This window comes from Protomyctophum parallelum (genome assembly GCF_964188405.1).
Source record: "Protomyctophum parallelum genome assembly, chromosome: 1".
Classification (NCBI taxonomy): domain Eukaryota; kingdom Metazoa; phylum Chordata; class Actinopteri; order Myctophiformes; family Myctophidae; genus Protomyctophum; species Protomyctophum parallelum.
In genome coordinates, this window is record NC_139697.1 from 68,696,040 (window position 1) to 68,713,624 (window position 17,585).

Here is a 17,585-nt window from a genome sequence, read left to right on the forward strand (position 1 = left end):
AGGCCTCTGCCCGGGCTCTCAACCATATATGGAGCTGGCCTGACATCACATCACTTCATATTTGGGCATGCCTGAACACAGAACTATAAATACATATAGGAATAAAGGGACACAGAGAGACGGATCAGAAATCTCCATACGTGACGCAGACAGATGGGGTGGAACGGGTACTCTGACGCGGGTACAGTGGTATTGCATAGCCGGATGGGGCATGGATCTCCAACTTCCATCGTTACCGACTCGTTGCTCTTCAGCCGGGTACTAGTAGTAGTAGTATACAGAAAATAGTAAAATTGCAAAAAAATATTATATATCCTATATAATTTTCATAACCTTGTTCGGAACCAGAACCTCTGGCCCTTTTTGACATGGCATCTAGGAGTACTGCAGTCACACAGTATGTCTACGATTTCACTGCACGATGAATGAAAAAGTAACATTGACCAGTTCAATTTCCAACTCCCAAGAAAATGTCATGGTGATTCACATAATATGTGAATTGACTGACTGATATATTATGAATCATTCAATCATTCTGTCAATCAGTCAGTCAATCAATCAATCAATCAATCAGTTAATCATTATATTCATACTGTACACATGAAGTATTAGCATCTTATTGGTTCCATACATTTCAGAAATGTATGAGAATAATGCAGGTGTACAACAGCTGATTTGGAAAAATATCAAATCTGCAATATGAATTGAGTAGAAGAGCCTGTATATTAATCGTCCTGAATCAATTAGGTATTATTTTACTATACAAATTCTAGATTTTTGCTAATTTAAATAATATATTATTAGTCAACATGCTCATGATTAAGTATTTGGAAAACTTGTTATCCTTAAGTTGTTCAGGACAGGAGAATTGGTAAAATGTAGCCTAATATTTGGCCATTTTTGTTTACTTTTTGGAATGCTGTCTTCACACATTCAGCCCGAAATGTTGTGTCATTGGTGTTTGCACAAAATGTCCACTGGGACCAGCCTGAATACATTGAAGTAGCAGTGTGAACCTTGTTGTTATTGATGTTATTGCTTTCATTTTTAATGCTACATTTATTTTTGAATTGAATATATCTCAGAGATTGAGAGCCTTGGGTGTCTGTCTGTGCAGCACTGAATTGTAGCCTACTGTAACCCATTCTGAACGGGAACCCCTTTTTAAGCATTATGTTATTATGCTCTTGAAAAATAACACATCTACAAGCTTATAGCGCGGCACCGAGTGCCGTGCTACGAGCTTGTAGATCTGCTATTTTTGAAAAATCATGAAAATGTGGCGCAAACGTTTTTAACTAAAATCTTTACTTCTGGAATGACATATTTTCAGATGGAGGTCGGCGGCCAATTACTGATATTTTTGGGGGTCCTTGACATGATAATGTTTGAGAACGACCGACATAGAAACATGAGGTTTTTCAGAAAACTGTCAGGATTTAGAAGACATTTGTAGAATCGAGGTCTAAATGGGTTAACCATGAAATTGTGCGCTCCACATGATTGTATAGCCCCAACGTTCAACGTCAATTATTATATAGGTATTAATAACAAACACAAGCTTGTTTCACATGTACAGTATGAGCCCACCTGGATTTCCAGGCACATTTGTCATTTAGGCATTGATGAGATAGATACTGTAGATTTTAAATGAATAGATACATACTGTAGATTTATGAATATAATATAATGAATAGATACATACTGTAGGTTTTAAGGAAACCTTGCTTTACGGCTCTTTGAGCATGATGATATTAAGGTTGGTGTGTTATATTTTCGACTGCAAATTTAACGTTTACCAAATTTGCTGTGTGTGTGTGCGCGCGCATGATGCGAATGTGCGTGTGCGCGCATGATGCGACTGTGCGTGTGTGCGCGCATGATGCGAATGTGTGTGCGTGCATGATGCGAATGTGCGTGTGTGTGCGCGCATGATGCGAATGTGTGTGTGTGTGTGTGTGTCTGTGCGCATGATGCGAGTGTGTGTGTGTGTGTGTGCATGCATGATGCGAATGTGTGTGTGTGTGTGTGCTCGCATGATGCGAATGTGCGTGTGTGCACGCATGATGCGAATATGTGTGTGTGTGTGTGTGTGTGTGCGCGCATGATGCAATTGTGTGTGTGTGTGTGTGTGTGTGTGTGCCTGTGCGTGCGCATGATGCGAATGTGCGTGTGTGTGTGTGTGTGTGTGTGTGTGTGTGTGTGTGTGTGTGTGTGCGTGCGTGCATGATGCGAATGTGTGTCTGCGCATGCACGCCTCTGCTGCAATTTAGCATCCTGTGGGTATCCAGAGCATCTTCTCAAAAGCCTTACTGTGCACCATGACGCGTGCACACAGTCCAGCACACACACACACACACACACACACACACACACACACACACACACACACACAGCACCATGACGCGTGCACACAGTCCAGCACACACAAGATATAGCGAAGAAGAAGACAGAGAAGTGAAATGGCAACCAGTGTTCTTGTTTGCAACACAGTAAATAGTTTATGAGACAAACCTACCAATAGACCCTCCCTGGATACATAGTATAGAGATACAATACTGACACAACCACATAAAGCCGTATGTTTTACGGCAATGTGGGCTTATATGTTCCATCATTATCACTAGTAACCTTTCATTTTATGATTCTTGACATATCCCATTTTGACCTGGGAACGATTCTACAAATGTCTTCTAAATCATGACCATGATCTGAAAAAAAGTTGTTCACTATGTCAGTTGGTTCTCAAACGTTTTCATGTCAAGGACCCCCAAGATTAGCCGACCCCCATCTGATAATATGTTGGTCCAGAGACCCCCCAGAAGCAAAGATTCGAGTTAAAAACTTTAGCTCTGAAAGAATATATATTCAAAGATTTGCGCCACATTTTCAATTTGTTTTTCAAAAATAGCAGACCTACCAAGCTCGTAGCGTGGCACTCAGTGCTGCACTATGAGCTTGTAGATCTGCTATTTTTTCAAAAGTATAACATAATGCTTTAAAACACCAAAAGGGGTTCCCGCACAAAATGGGTTATACAGCAGCATATGTTCATAATGTTCCCAGTATTTGGTCTGGAGGTAGCAGTGGTAAATCCTCCCCATCCCTGTAATCGCCAACCCCTGGACGGTGTGTCTGATATTGATCACACTATTCCTTCTGAATTGATCATTAACATGACTGACAGCAACAACAAAGAGAGGAGAGACGGTGCTCTTTTCAAAGCGGAGTCCCTTGTTGTTGCATTTTACGGCCAGCTGGACAATTGAGAGTGGAATTCTCTCCTTTTTTATTATCATCAGCGTCCTCCTTTTCTTCCTCAAAAAATGAACATCTCTTTCATTCATGTTGTCTGATGCTAATTTAACCTGTAATTACCCATATTCTGAGCCCCCACGGTGCTATAGTGGGGAAGTCAGTGCTTCCGAAAGCTTAAATATTGAGGATTGAGTTGGATAATAATGTGGAGCTGGTGTTTTTTGGACACTGTGTGTGTGTGTGTGTGTGTGTGTGTGTGTGTGTGTGTGTGTGTGTGTGTGTGTGTGTGTGCGTGTGTGCGTGTGCGTGTGTGTGTGCGTGTGCGAGAGAGAGAGAGACACAGACACAGAGAGAGAGAGAGAGAGAGAAGGACACAGGTGCCCTTGTAGAGCGATGTGACGTGAGTAGACTGTGAATTTGCCAGGTGGCAGTGAAAGAGAGAATGGGAGGAAAAGAGATATAGATGAAGAAGGGGCCAGGCGGCAGCCAGAAAGGGAGATAGACAGAGAGGGGAGTGGCGCCCAGAGAGGGAGACCACGTCCCTTATATACAGTATATATTGGAGAACCTGACAATGGATAAGACGGACTCATTAGCGCGTCACTCTATGGGAACACGTTCAACCCCCCAAACACTGTTTTCGGCGCACAATAATAATATAGTTCTTCATTTTTTTAAAGACCTCTTGAAATTGACGCCGAAAATAAAATTGGCTCACAAAATGGGAGTCAGCGTTTCCCTCAGACAATCTATATAGGAAGCACTACTGAGTGGAGCTGACTGCCCCTCATCGACATGCGCACGCAACACACGCACGCACGCGTTGCAGATTTTGCACACACGCACAGACTCATACAGGATACCTCTTGTATAAGATTTATAGGCGTAGTGATTGGCTTCATCACCCCCGTCCACCATTCTGCGGCACTGCCATTTGCAATGGTTGATGAGCCCCACCGCCCTCTCAAACATGGCCGTCTAAGGGATTGGGGGTGGGGGAAAGGAGGAGGGGAAAGAAAAGCGGTGGGGTGGAGGGGGGTGGGTGTAAAAGGCACGCTCTTCCTGATCACTCCTCCTCCACCTCCTTTCCTCATCTGGTCATGTTAACTACACACCTCTTCAGCCGCCGCTGAAGGTCACCCGACATGCTTTCCCATTCACCGGTCGAACCCGCGTCTCCTCCTCCGGCCTGATTCACCTTTTTGTCGCTTTTTTTCCTCGCAACGAAAATCTTGGGAGTGAATGGACCGCCATACTTTATAGTGCTGCGTCAAAAGAGGCGGAGTAAGGGAGGGAGGGGGGGGTGGTAGGGGAGAAAATTCAATTTTTTGGGGGGGGGGGGACCGGCATCGGGTGGGGTGGGGGGGGTGGGGACGTGACGCGGCGTCGGAGAGGAGGCTGCTGATTGGCCTGGCGTGGTGTCAGTCCTCCGCGCTGCTGCAGACGGACAGGCCACTCGATGAATATGGATGAGAGCAATGAAAAGGGTGATGCGGCAGGGAAGACCCCCCCCCCTTCAAACCGATGCAGGCTCGAACAATGCGTGCCGTCTTTCACTGAAAACACTCAGAGCCTGCATTAGCATTTTCTCAGACAATTGAGGCTCGGGCCAGCTGCAGGCATGGCTCGGATGCTGCGGTGAAATCGCTTTTTTCCTTTTTTTTTGGTCGCTACACCCGCTGATGAATTAGACCTCGGTGAAAAAAGGTCGACCGGCCGCATTCCTCAACACCACCATTGCACCTATGCCTAGCCCCGACGTTAAGATACCCTTTAGAGATTGTATACCGTACCCGGCATTGATGGCGATCTGACAGACGGAGCTTTGAACCAGGAGATCTCAGAATGGGTAAGAGAGAGGCTGAAACTCTTTTTGTTCTTGACTTGACTTGTTGAATTTATTGCGTATTGTGCTAAAACTCTTTGGCAATTTCGTGCACCTAATAATACTCCTCGGTTCATTCATTACTGCTCATTTTTTTTGTTCCATCGTCCTTGCCGCCTGTCAGCATCAGGTTGGTCTATTGAAATGCAGAGAGGGTACTTGGAGGGGTAGTGGGGAGGAGGAGAAGGAGGAGGAGGGAGGGAGGGAGGACGGTCACAAGGCATTTCCTTCTGACCCACCCCCCTTGAGTGACTTAACTAAACACGCTTGGCTCCGTGTCCATAGTCTCTCTCCTCCAAGTCATCCCTCCAGTGTTGCAAACAGGGGTTTGAACTAACACCCCCACTCAGCTTCCCCCCATTGCTCCCTATTCCCTGGCGGCTTGCAGCAACAGATTGCCATGTTTACTCTACCACATGACGCCATTAAAACCTGTTACTGTGATTTCAGACACTAGGACAGAATTAATTATTGACTAATGACAGCACGCGCCGCTGCGAGGGGTGATGGAGGGGATTCTCTGTGTCTTGCTCTCATGCTGGCTCTGCTCGGTTCTGGTTGGAAATGGAATGTAGAGAGAGGTAGAAAGTTACGCAGTGGGGTTTTGGGTTTGCCTTGTCTGTCCAACAAGTCTTGGAATATTGTGTTTGCAGTTGAACTCTTTTGATCACCATTTTCCATGAATTATCGTTCTTTATAAGGAGCCTTTGGTTTCACATGTCTTCTGACAGCAAATAAGGACTCAAAGGCTCTATGGTGATTCTGTCAAACAGGCATGTACTTTATTTTTTTCACCAAGGTCATTTTATTGTCTTTCATTGCTAGTTAAATAACGAGATGCCTGCAGTACACCACATACATCCAGCAAGAAGATAAAGGCCTCATATGAACATAACAGGTGGAATTGATTGGAATGGTTTAGCTCCCATTCTAGTTTCTAGATTGTTCTTTGAAATACTGCCATATTGAGCTGTTCACACACACGCACGAGCACGCGTGCACACACACACACACACACACACACACACACACACACACACACACACACACACACACACACACACACACACACACACACACACACACACACACATGCTGTGTATCATCAGCATGTGTTGTATTGTAGTGTGAGTTAGATTAAGCATTCAGTAAGGTCTCTTATGACAATGGCATGTCAATGAATGTCAATCAAAACTGAAATCCCATGAAAACAGACAAGCCCATCGTGCAATATCAGGAGGACCACACTGATAATGTCTTTTGTTTGCCAAAGCAGACCCGCAGGTACTACAAATACACCACACAAATGGGCATATTAGTGAAATACAGGGCATGAGCATGAGTTCAACGTGTGAGCTGTGAAATCCCCACATGTCGCCGACGTGCTCATGTTCATCATGATCTGCATCTAACGAGTACATCACTCGGGCAACAGGTTAGTCCTCAGCGCGGGGGTCGGTCTATACCTTCCTCCATCCATCTTCCCTCCCCTACGACTCTGGACAAGCCCCCCACATTCATTACCCTACATGAGACTCGGAGGTTTGCGTTGCGGCAGCACATTCACAGACCCTGTGGCTCTGGCAGTACACCGGTCCGACACCAGAATTGGTCTCATCCGTCATTTGAGAAAGCTCCTCGCACACACAAGGAAAAGGGACGGGACAATTCCGTTAACGTTTTAGCTCAGCGGAATGACATCACCCCTTCAGGCTTGGCTGAAGAGATCCAAAATGTGACGTCATTGCATCTGTGCACCTTTGCAGAAGAAAATATTTGACATCCACGGTTACTATAGTCCATTTTAAAGTGCGATACAAGCAATACAAAGGCATACAATTTATACAACGGGTACGATATTTTCCATTCAATAAGAGTCATAGTGCGTGAATAGGTTTGATCTATTCATTTGACATGTTTGACATGACCATGACCAGACAAGACACCGATAGCTTTGCCTGGGCACGCTCACTTCGATTGGGCTTTCTTGGACGGTGTCGTGGCTCACCTTGGCCGCTGATTGCGTCTTGATTAGCATTGCGGGACGAGGACGGGAACTTTCCCCAAATGAAAGGAAGAAGAAACCGGTTCGGCCGCAATTTCTTTTGACATGCTGTCATAGTCACTTGATTAGTACAAGCCTGCTAGCAGCCTTGTAAAGCCATTGAAGCCCCTTTTCAAAATGGACTATACACTGTCTTGGCAGCGTACTCTTTTTAACAAATCTGTGGGATCGTATCCCCGTATGCTGTGCTCGCTTAATTCCATTCACTCAGGATAACACTCTGCCATCTCTCATGCAAGTGTCATTTGTGGACTGGATAGATGTGTCGTATGTTTTGAACTTGGCCCCGTCACTCAGTGTGTAGTTTAACCCATTTTGGGGTGGGAACCCGTTTTGGTGTTAGCATTACGTTATGCTTTAGCTATTGAAAAATAGCAGATCTACAAGCTCATAGCGCGCCACCGAGTGGCACGCTACGAGCTTGTAGGTCTGCTATTTTTGAAAAATCGAAGAACGACTGACAGAAACATAGCTTTTTCAGAAAACTGTCAGGATGTAGAAGACATTTGTAGAATCTGATCTCAGGTCAGAATAATAGAAAGATTTTAGGCATATTTTTCTTAAATATTAATTTCGTTGGGACTTGGGTTGTTTCTCAAACGCCTGGTATTTTGTCAGAGGTTGCTAAGCCTCCTTGAAAACAGTTAAAATTAGACCTCTGCAAGCTGGAAAAGGAGGTCATCGTTTACTCCACTAAAAAAAATCTGGGACAGAATACAGAACATGTCACCAATCTGTGATAAAAAAAATGTGGCACTGTGAAGACTGCAAAGAATCACATTTGAACCCCCACCCCACAAATGTTCATGAATATACAATCGTCAGACCCTATATTACCCACCCTAAGGATACAGAAACAAGCAGTGTATTAGCTGCCTGTCTGTCTTCTGCACGTGGAAGACATAACTGACTGTATATCATATCGTGCTTCCATTGAGAATTTTTCTGCTTGTTTCAGGTTTAGCAGGATAGGATAGGTACCCTTACGCTACATACTAATTCCTACACGTTGTGTTTATAACCACGCCCCGGTTAGGGTTAGGTTTAGGCTGTCAATCACAGCGCGTCGACTGCACAACCAATGTATGTCGCTACCCAGTACCCTTAGAGAGAGTATTTATGATGTGTGGAGCCACTTTCGAGGCATGACCCTCTCCTGTTCTATTCTACGTGTGTGTATGACCCTCTCCTGTTCTATTCTACATGTGTGTTTCCTCTCCTGTTCTATTCTATGTGTGTGTTTCCTCTCCTGTTCTATTCTATGTGTGTGTTTCCTCTCCTGTTCTATTCTACGTGTGTGTTTCCTCTCCTGTTCTATTCTACGTGTGTGTATGACCCTCTCCTGTTCTATTCTACATGTGTGTTTCCTCTCCTGTTCTATTCTACGTGTGTGTATGACCCTCTCCTGTTCTATTCTACGTGTGTGTTTCCTCTCCTGTTCTATTCTATGTGTGTATGACCCTCTCCTGTTCTATTCTATGTGTGTGTGACCCTCTCCTGTTCTAATACGTGTGTGTTTCCTCTCCTGGTCTATTCTATGTGTGTGTGTTTCCTCTCCTGTTCTATTCTATGTGTGTGTGTTTCCTCTCCTGGTCTATTCTATGTATGTGTTTCCTCTCCTGTTCTATTCTATGTGTGTGTTTCCTCTCCTGTTCTATTCTATGTGTGTGTTTCCTCTCCTGTTCTATTCTATGTGTGTGTTTCCTCTCCTGTTCTATTCTATGTGTGTGTGTTTCCTCTCCTGTTCTATTCTATGTGTGTGTGTTTCCTCTCCTGTTCTATTCTATGTGTGTGTTTCCTCTCCTGTTCTATTCTATGTGTGTGTTTCCTCTCCTGTTCTATTCTACGTGTGTGTTTCCTCTCCTGTTCTATTCTATGTGTGTGTTTCCTCTCCTGTTCTATTCTATGTGTGTGTTTCCTCTCCTGTTCTATTCTATGTGTGTGTATGACCCTCTCCTGTTCTATTCTATGTGTGTGTTTCCTCTCCTGTTCTATTCTACGTGTGTGTTTCCTCTCCTGTTCTATTCTACGTGTGTGTTTCCTCTCCTGGTCTATTCTACGTGTGTGTGTTTCCTCTCCTGGTCTATTCTACGTGTGTGTGTTTCCTCTCCTGGTCTATTCTACGTGTGTGTGTTTCCTCTCCTGGTCTATTCTACGTGTGTGTGTTTCCTCTCCTGGTCTATTCTACGTGTGTGTGTGTTTCCTCTCCTGGTCTATTCTACGTGTGTGTGTTTCCTCTCCTGGTCTATTCTACGTGTGTGTGTTTCCTCTCCTGGTCTATTCTACGTGTATGTGTTTCCTCTCCTGGTCTATTCTACGTGTGTGTGTGTTTCCTCTCCTGGTCTATTCTATGTGTGTGTTTCCTCTCCTGTTCTATTCTATGTGTGTGTTTCCTCTCCTGTTCTATTCTATGTGTGTGTTTCCTCTCCTGTTCTATTCTACGTGTGTGTTTCCTCTCCTGTTCTATTCTATGTATGTGTTTCCTCTCCTGTTCTATTCTATGTGTGTGTATGACCCTCTCCTGTTCTATTCTATGTGTGTGTATGACCCTCTCCTGTTCTATTCTATGTATGTGTTTCCTCTCCTGTTCTATTCTATGTATGTGTTTCCTCTCCTGTTCTATTCTATGTGTGTGTTTCCTCTCCTGTTCTATTCTATGTGTGTGTTTCCTCTCCTGTTCTATTCTATGTGTGTGTATGACCCTCTCCTGTTCTATTCTATGTGTGTGTATGACCCTCTCCTGTTCTATTCTATGTGTGTGTTTCCCCTCCTGTTCTATTCTATGTGTGTGTTTCCTCTCCTGTTCTATTCTACGTGTGTGTTTCCTCTCCTGTTCTATTCTATGTGTGTGTTTCCTCTCCTGTTCTATTCTATGTGTGTGTTTCCTCTCCTGTTCTATTCTATGTGTGTGTATGACCCTCTCCTGTTCTATTCTACGTGTGTGTATGACCCTCTCCTGTTCTATTCTACGTGTGTGTTTCCCCCAGAGGAGGGCGAGTACTTCCTGAAGGTGCTGATCCCCAGCTATGCCGCCGGCTCTATAATTGGCAAGGGCGGCCAGACCATCGTACAACTGCAGAAAGAGACGGGTGCCACCATCAAGCTGTCCAAATCCAAAGACTTCTACCCAGGTGAGAAAGAACCAACAACAATCGCAAATTACCAAATTGTTTGAAACATGTACTGTACTTTATAATTATAAATTAACCCATTTTGACCCGGGAACGATTCTACAAAATTGCCTTCTAAATCCTGACGGTTTTCTGAAAAACCCTATGTTTCTATGTCGGTGGTTCTCAAACTATTTAATGTCAAGGACCCCAGAATTATATGTATTTGGCCGCCGACCCCCGTCTGAAAATATGCTGTTTCAGGGACGCAAAGATTTGAGCTAAAAACGAACGCTCTGAAAGAATATATTCAAACATTTGGGCCACATTTTCACGATTTTTCAAAAGGAGCAGACCTACAAGCTCGTAGCACGGCACTCAGTGCCGCGCTATGAGCTTGTAGATCTGCTATTAGCTAAATAGCTAAAGCATAACATAGTGCTTAAAACACCAAAAGGGGTTCCCGCCCCAAAAATGGGTTAAGTTATTGCTTAGTTCAAAGGCCAGCACCATGGCATAAGGAGGCATCACGTTTCCTAACTTGGGGAGGGGGGGAATTATTACAGTTAGATTTCAGTCACAGAGTAATTCTTAACTCTTTAAAGTAGATTATCATATAGTGCCCTTGGACGGAGTAAACGTGCATCTCTAGCTGTTGCAGCTGTCTGATGCAGCATTGAAATCCGCAGGCAATACCACTTTCAATTTGGCTGTCCTTGTGGCACGATGCCAACTTTAAATAATAGCCGTGTTCATTTTGGTACACTGTTCATTTGTAGTCCTTTTTGGTGCATTACACAATTACAATTTATACTGAAACCATTTCATTCGGGGGGGGGGGGAACTATACTTCTGTGATAACAGAGAGAGAGAGAGAGAGAGAGAGAGAGAGAGAGAGAGAGAGAGAGAGAGAGAGAGAGAGAGAGAGAGAGAGAGAGAGAGAGAGAGAGAGAGAGAGAGAGAGAGAGAGAGAGAGAGAGAGAGAGAGAGAGAGAGAGAAGAGAGAGAGAGAGAGAGAGAGAGAGAGAGAGAGAGAGAGAGAGAGAGAGAGAGAGAGAGAGAGAGAGAGAGAGAGAGATGAGAGAGAGAGAGAGAGAGAGAGAGAGAGAGAGAGAGAGACCTGCAGCCTGGAAACGATGCTCATGCCCATTTCAGTGAACCCCATCCGATGGAGGTCACGGCTCTCCTGGGTTGATGCAGAAGCACCGTCCCCTGAAAAGGAGGAATGCCTGAGAGTCGCAGACAAGTCTGGGGTGTTTGTCCTTCATGGCTCAGTGGAGGCTTCAACCTGCTGAAAAAAATAACAGTTGCTGGGCGTCTCGCTGTTGATTAGGTCCAGATGTCTTCTTTGATAACTGCTGGAACCAAATGATCTATTTGGGCCGACGCCACGCAGGTTTATATTTACATTTCTGCACGTATGGGAAATGTGCAGTACTAGTAGCCTACGTTGACTTGAATAAAGCAATGTGATTTAGCACCAGTTAAGTTGCCGATTGCCTTGTTCAAATATTTTTCTCGAGATGGGCTCAGAGTCATAGTGGAAAGAAATCTGTCATTATTTCTAAGGTTTTTTTTTTTTTAATGACAAAAAGGAAGCATTATACCAGCAGGAGGAAACTGAGCAGCATTTTTCTCAATCTGACCTTTTTTTGTGGGAGTTACTCATGATATATTGCAGCGTGACTGAACTGCTGGCAAACCGTGGAAGAAGTATAAAGCGTGTTTATGGGTATTCCCGATATCTTCTCCCGTGCCCCCTCTCCAACAACGTTCTTGTTTGCAAGGATGAAAGCCCAGATGCGCATCAATATGAGGACACCTAAAAAAATCCCTGCACTATTGCCCAGGGGTGTCTGAGAGAGAGTGAATTATAGCTACTTTGCTGGCATAGGGTACATGTGGAAGGAGTTAGATGTTGTATCCTTACTTTCTCTCCTTGGCTCGTGGATGTATGTGTTCATAGGCAACCACCTGCTATGCCCAACCCCCTACTCATTATCGTGATGAGTGAGAAGGGGTTCGGAGAGCGAGGCTGCTGGCAAGGATTTGATTGGGTGTATACACGGGCCCACCAAAAGTAAACTGAAGCGACTGTTACGATGCACTGCACAATGGTCTGTATTAAGGCACTGGGTTCTGTTACTGTTACGATGCACTGCACAATGGTCTGTATTAAGGCACTGGGTTCCAGAGAAGGGGAGGCCTAGTGATATCGATGTCTCTTGATGACTTTTGAAAAGTCCAAATAACAATCGCAATGTTTATTGACAGTGTGTATCCATTACCTCACCTTCCTTCAGTGTGATTTCTTTTCATATATTATGCAAAATAAGTCAATTTATTTCTTTTACACTTTCAGAGTGAAACAAAACAAAACTCTCTGGATTTGTACTGTGTATGTAATTTGTGCCCCGATCAACTTATCCAGCAGCAGGCTGGGGCACGCTCCCAGCGACCGATCAGGGTGACAACAACAACAACAGGCCCAACGGCAGCCATTTTCCTCCACAGCGGCGCCTCGGTTTCCGTTCCGTGACGGCTCACTCGGGAGAATAAGCCCACCCACCGCTGTGGCCGCGCCATCCGTCAGAGTAAAGTGGAGATACCATGAATCTGAAGGTCTTGATGGGGAGCTGTACGACTGGTCTGTGCCGTGGCAGACTGAGATGGATGTGCATGGAGATAGTGAAGGGTGTGGATGATGCATGATTGTGTGTGAGGGAGGGGACAGGACAGCGGCGGGGGCGCGGGGCGGCCCCAGAAATAGCCTGTTTCAATCTCTCTCCATGGACGTGACCCTTCCCCAGCTGTACTCAAGCTGCTCCAACATAAGCCAAGTTTCCTCTTCGGTGCTCATAGTTTCGGTTAGATTCTCTTCCTGATAGCACGGAGAGTTATAGAGCAAAAAGTCTCGTGCGTACAGTATACGCATCGCTCTTATGCAACAACATCTAGACATTGTTTGTTTTTCAGTGAAAATCGTACCTTTTTGGAACCGTTTCATAACAAACCCCCCCAGTCCCCCACACTTTTGGAATGCTTTGCATTCACAATATTCACGCTGCACATTCACACTGCATACGCAAATCCACGAACGCATGTGACAGAGACAGACTTATGAATGTGCACTAGCTCTCACTCTATCATTCACACACACGCACCACGCGCGCGCGCACACACACGCACACGCACGCACACGCGCACACTGTTCAGCAGCTGCAAAGAAAGCTGTGAGTTCATGATTTAAGCTCAAGTCTTGGAAACAAAACTCCCAAACCCTTTGCTTTGTGCTGTTGGCTGTTGGCCCAGCCGGTGTATTGTGTTACCCATGTTTGTACGGCCCCCTGACAAATGAACAAGTTGTGATGTCATAGAAATATTGGTCCAAAGGTTTTAAAGGTTCTCAGGTTATTCAAATGTGTTTCGTGGTCCATTGTATCATTGAACACATGGCCAACAGGTTGCGCTGTTATTGTTTAATCAAATCTGCAGTCTGTCAAGTAGATATTATTATTATTATTATTCGCAAGAAATCCAAGAAGTTTAGAGAAATCCTGTAAACTATGTTAAACCATTTTATACAGGAACCCCTTTTGGTGTTTTAAGCGTTATGTTATACTTCAGCTATTGAAAAATAGCAGATCTACAAGCTTGTAGATCTGCTATTTTTTTTAAATCGTGAAAATGTGGCGCAAATCTTTGAATATATATTCTTTCAGAGTGAACGTTTTTTAAACTCAAATCTTTGCTTCTGGGGGGGGGGGGGGGGGTCTTCTGCTACTGCTGGACAACATCAAATGCCAACGCCTGGGTTTCCGAGGCTACTTACCGTGTAGCTCTCAACGTTAACAGCTTTGAGCTTTTGTGTCTGAGGCACAAAATGGATATATGAATTTCCCTTTCCCTTTCCTTGTTACAATGTTACAAGGTCAAATGGCCTTGGTTTTTTCCCAATTAAATTACTGCAGATTTCTGCTCCACAGTGTTTTACACTGCTAAACACCCTCCAGAAGTTTATGCACTTCTTTAACCCATTTAGGGCTGACGTCGAAAAAGTCTTCTGAAAGAATAATGTAAAATTTTCAAAGATTTGTGCCGCATTTTCACGATTCTTCAAAAATAGCCACAGAGTGGCGCGCCACGAGCTTGTAGGTCTGCTATTTTGCAATAGCTAAAGTATAACGTAATGCTTAAAACACCAAGAAAGGGTTCCCGCCCCGTTAAAGTGGAAATTACCCAACAACGGAAGAATATCACCTGAAGGAATTGTAGTCAAAAAAAGCTCCTGAATGGAGTTCATTTTTCGTTCAGTCCCGAAAACGCTGTCGATGGAGAGATTAATAACCTCGGGTCCCGTTTCTGCCCCTTTCTGTCTTCATTTCACAGCACACACATGGATCGACACACTATCTGTCACCTGTCACACAGCTGTACAGTACTTCAACCAGCGTACAATTTAGATAACCACAATTGACTATATTTGGTTGTCATAGTTTTAGCCCATTTTGGGAACCCTTTCGGTGTTTTTAAAGCATTATGTTATACTTTTATAGCTATTGAAAAAGCTATTGAAAAAAGCTATTGAAAAAGCAGACCTACAAGCGCGGCACCGAGTGCCGCGCTTGTAGGTCTGCTATTATTTGAAAAATTGTGAAAATGGCGATCATGCGTTAAGGTTGGCGAACATGCGTTTAGGTTGGCGAACATGCGTTAAGGTTGGCGAACATGCGTTTGGGTTGGCGAACATGCGTTTGGGTTGGCGAACATGCGTTTGGGTTGGCGAACATGCGTTTGGGTTGGCGAACATGCGTTTGGGTTGGCGAACATGCGTTTGTGTTGGCGAACATGCATTTGGGTTGGCGAACATGCTTTTTAGGTTGGCGAACATGTGTTACGGTTGGCGAACATGCGTTTAGGTTGCCGAACATGTGTTACGGTTGGCGAACATGCATTTGAGTTGGCGAACATGCGTTTGGGTTGGCGAACATGCGTTTGGGTTGGCGAACATGCGTTTAGGTTGGCCAACATGCGTTTAGGTTGGCGAACATGCATTAAGGTTGGCGAACATGCGTTTAGGTTGGCGAACATGTGTTACGGTTGGCGAACATGCATTTAGGTTGGCGAACATGTGTTACGGTTGGCGAACATGCGTTTAGGTTGGCGAAAATGCGTTAAGGTTGGCGAACATGCGCTGCTCCGTGCTTGCGGTTATGGACCCAAGCACAGGAAAGAGTTGGAACAGGCTGAATACAGGAACAGGACACAGGCGCCGATTTGAATTTTGGGTGTTAAAGATATTATTTAATTACTCAAACTTACTTATTGAAATATAAAGTTAGCATGGATATAAATATACTATTAACCCTAACCCCTCTGTATAAAAGTGATCCCAGTGCAGATCGTAACTACCCCAAATCTCAATCTGATCAACTCGGATAGGAATTAAAGGTTTTTAACGATAAGGCACGGGCTAACAAAATGGCCGTGCTAACAAGACAGACTATAGTACAATTGGCACAATGGACAACCAACACAGGTGACGTGACATAGATGAGGGTGCAAATAACGAGGGGGAGTGCGACATCTACAGGGACAGGTGGAGCAGCACGGCCGTGACAGAAAGCTCTCCCCCAGGGAGACGTCTGTTGACACCCTAAAAGGGTGGGGGTGTCATCATGTCAGGGCCCTGGACTTGGTGGTTAGGACTAGGAGTGGGGGGACTGAGCACTATGGATTGTGTTGACCAGACAGGAGCTCAGGGCGGGTCTATAGAACACTGGACAGAACAGCGCAACGCCGGACAGAACGGACAGGCCGAATTAAAGGCACTGGACAGAACAGGTAATGACTGGAGCACAGCAAGACGTAACAGGACAGCAGGTGAGGTATTACTAGACAGGCAGTCAGGTGAGGTGACACACTTAATGGCCAGGCAGACAAACAAGGGACTAACAGACAAGCAGACAGACCGACAAAACTCCTAGACCAGCGGCTCCCAAGCCTTTTTGGACATGCACCCCCCTGTTACCTCCTGACCTAGCTGACGCACCTCCCCCCCCCTCCCCCCCACATGGAAATATGAATTGCATAAGCTATATAGAGGCATATATTTCCTATTTATCCACTTATATAAATGGTTGCGTTTATATAGCGCCTTTATCCAAGGCGCTTTACATAGATTGTGCATCACATTCACCCATTCACACACACATTCATACACCGATAACTGCGTAATCTCTGCATAACATGCTTCGGCGATTATAGACGCCAGGTTCACACCAGTTCGGGTCGGGGCTGTGCTCGATGTATGCGTGGGACGGGACTCCCTTTCTTTGTATCGCCCAGGTGGGCATATAGTTATATGCCTAAACTTAACCTCACACACACTATGCCTAAACCTAACCTCCAAACCACGAGTGAAACACCAGAAGAGAGAGTCCAGTGTAGGACAGACGCGCACGTGTCTGTCCAATTGAAGCCGATCAGATCCGTGAAGCCGATCAGAGAAGCCAGTGCATGTTCAGATCAACAGACACGCACACACACACACACACACACACACACACACACACACACACACACACACACACACATACACACACACACAGAGATTCAGTACGTCCTTCAAGGGACTCCTTAAGTACTTCTATAAATTATGCAAATCTCAGTGTAACTGTCCTTTGCGTAGCGCAAGAAATGTACGACCGAGCACATGTATTGCGACAAGGACCCCCGAGGGAGTGTAGTGTCCGGGGTGATGATCCGATATGCCCATACAGGCGTATACGGAGGTCTGGTTGTCCAGAACCGTCAACGGACCGATATGCCCATGACATCTGCAGACAGGCAGAGAGACAGACAGATACAGTCTCTCCTTATACGGGCATAAAAAAGACAGACAGATGGGTAATACGGGTATGGGTAATACGGGTATGATGCTAACAATGAGTTGTTGGGGTCCTGGGGGGCGCTGGGCAGCTCGGGGTATGAGTTGTTGGGGTCCTGAGATGCTGGGCAGCTCGGGGTATGAGTTGTTGGGGTCCTGGGGGCGCTGGGCAGCTCGGGGTATGAGTTGTTGGGGTCCTGGGGGGTGCTGGGCAGCTCGGGGTATGAGTTGTTGGGGTCCTGAGGGGCGCTGGGCAGCTCGGGGTATGAGTTGTTGGGGTCCTGGGGGGCACTGGGCAGCTCGGGTATGAGTTGTTGGGGTCCTGGGGGCACTGGGCAGCTCGGGTATGAGTTGTTGGGGTCTTGGGGGCACTGGGCA

The 17,585-nt window shown here is 45.3% G+C and overlaps 1 protein-coding gene across 1 annotated transcript in view; it reads left to right on the forward strand.

Moving 5' to 3' along the window:
• Window positions 1-17,585, forward strand: part of LOC310865526 (RNA-binding protein Nova-1-like) — a 36,081-nt gene that overhangs the window by 3,399 nt on the left and 15,097 nt on the right. The window contains exon 2 of the mRNA XM_083774673.1: window positions 10,196-10,339. Within this exon, the coding sequence (XP_083630799.1) occupies window positions 10,196-10,339 (144 nt within the window). The remainder of the gene's footprint in view (window positions 1-10,195; window positions 10,340-17,585) is intronic.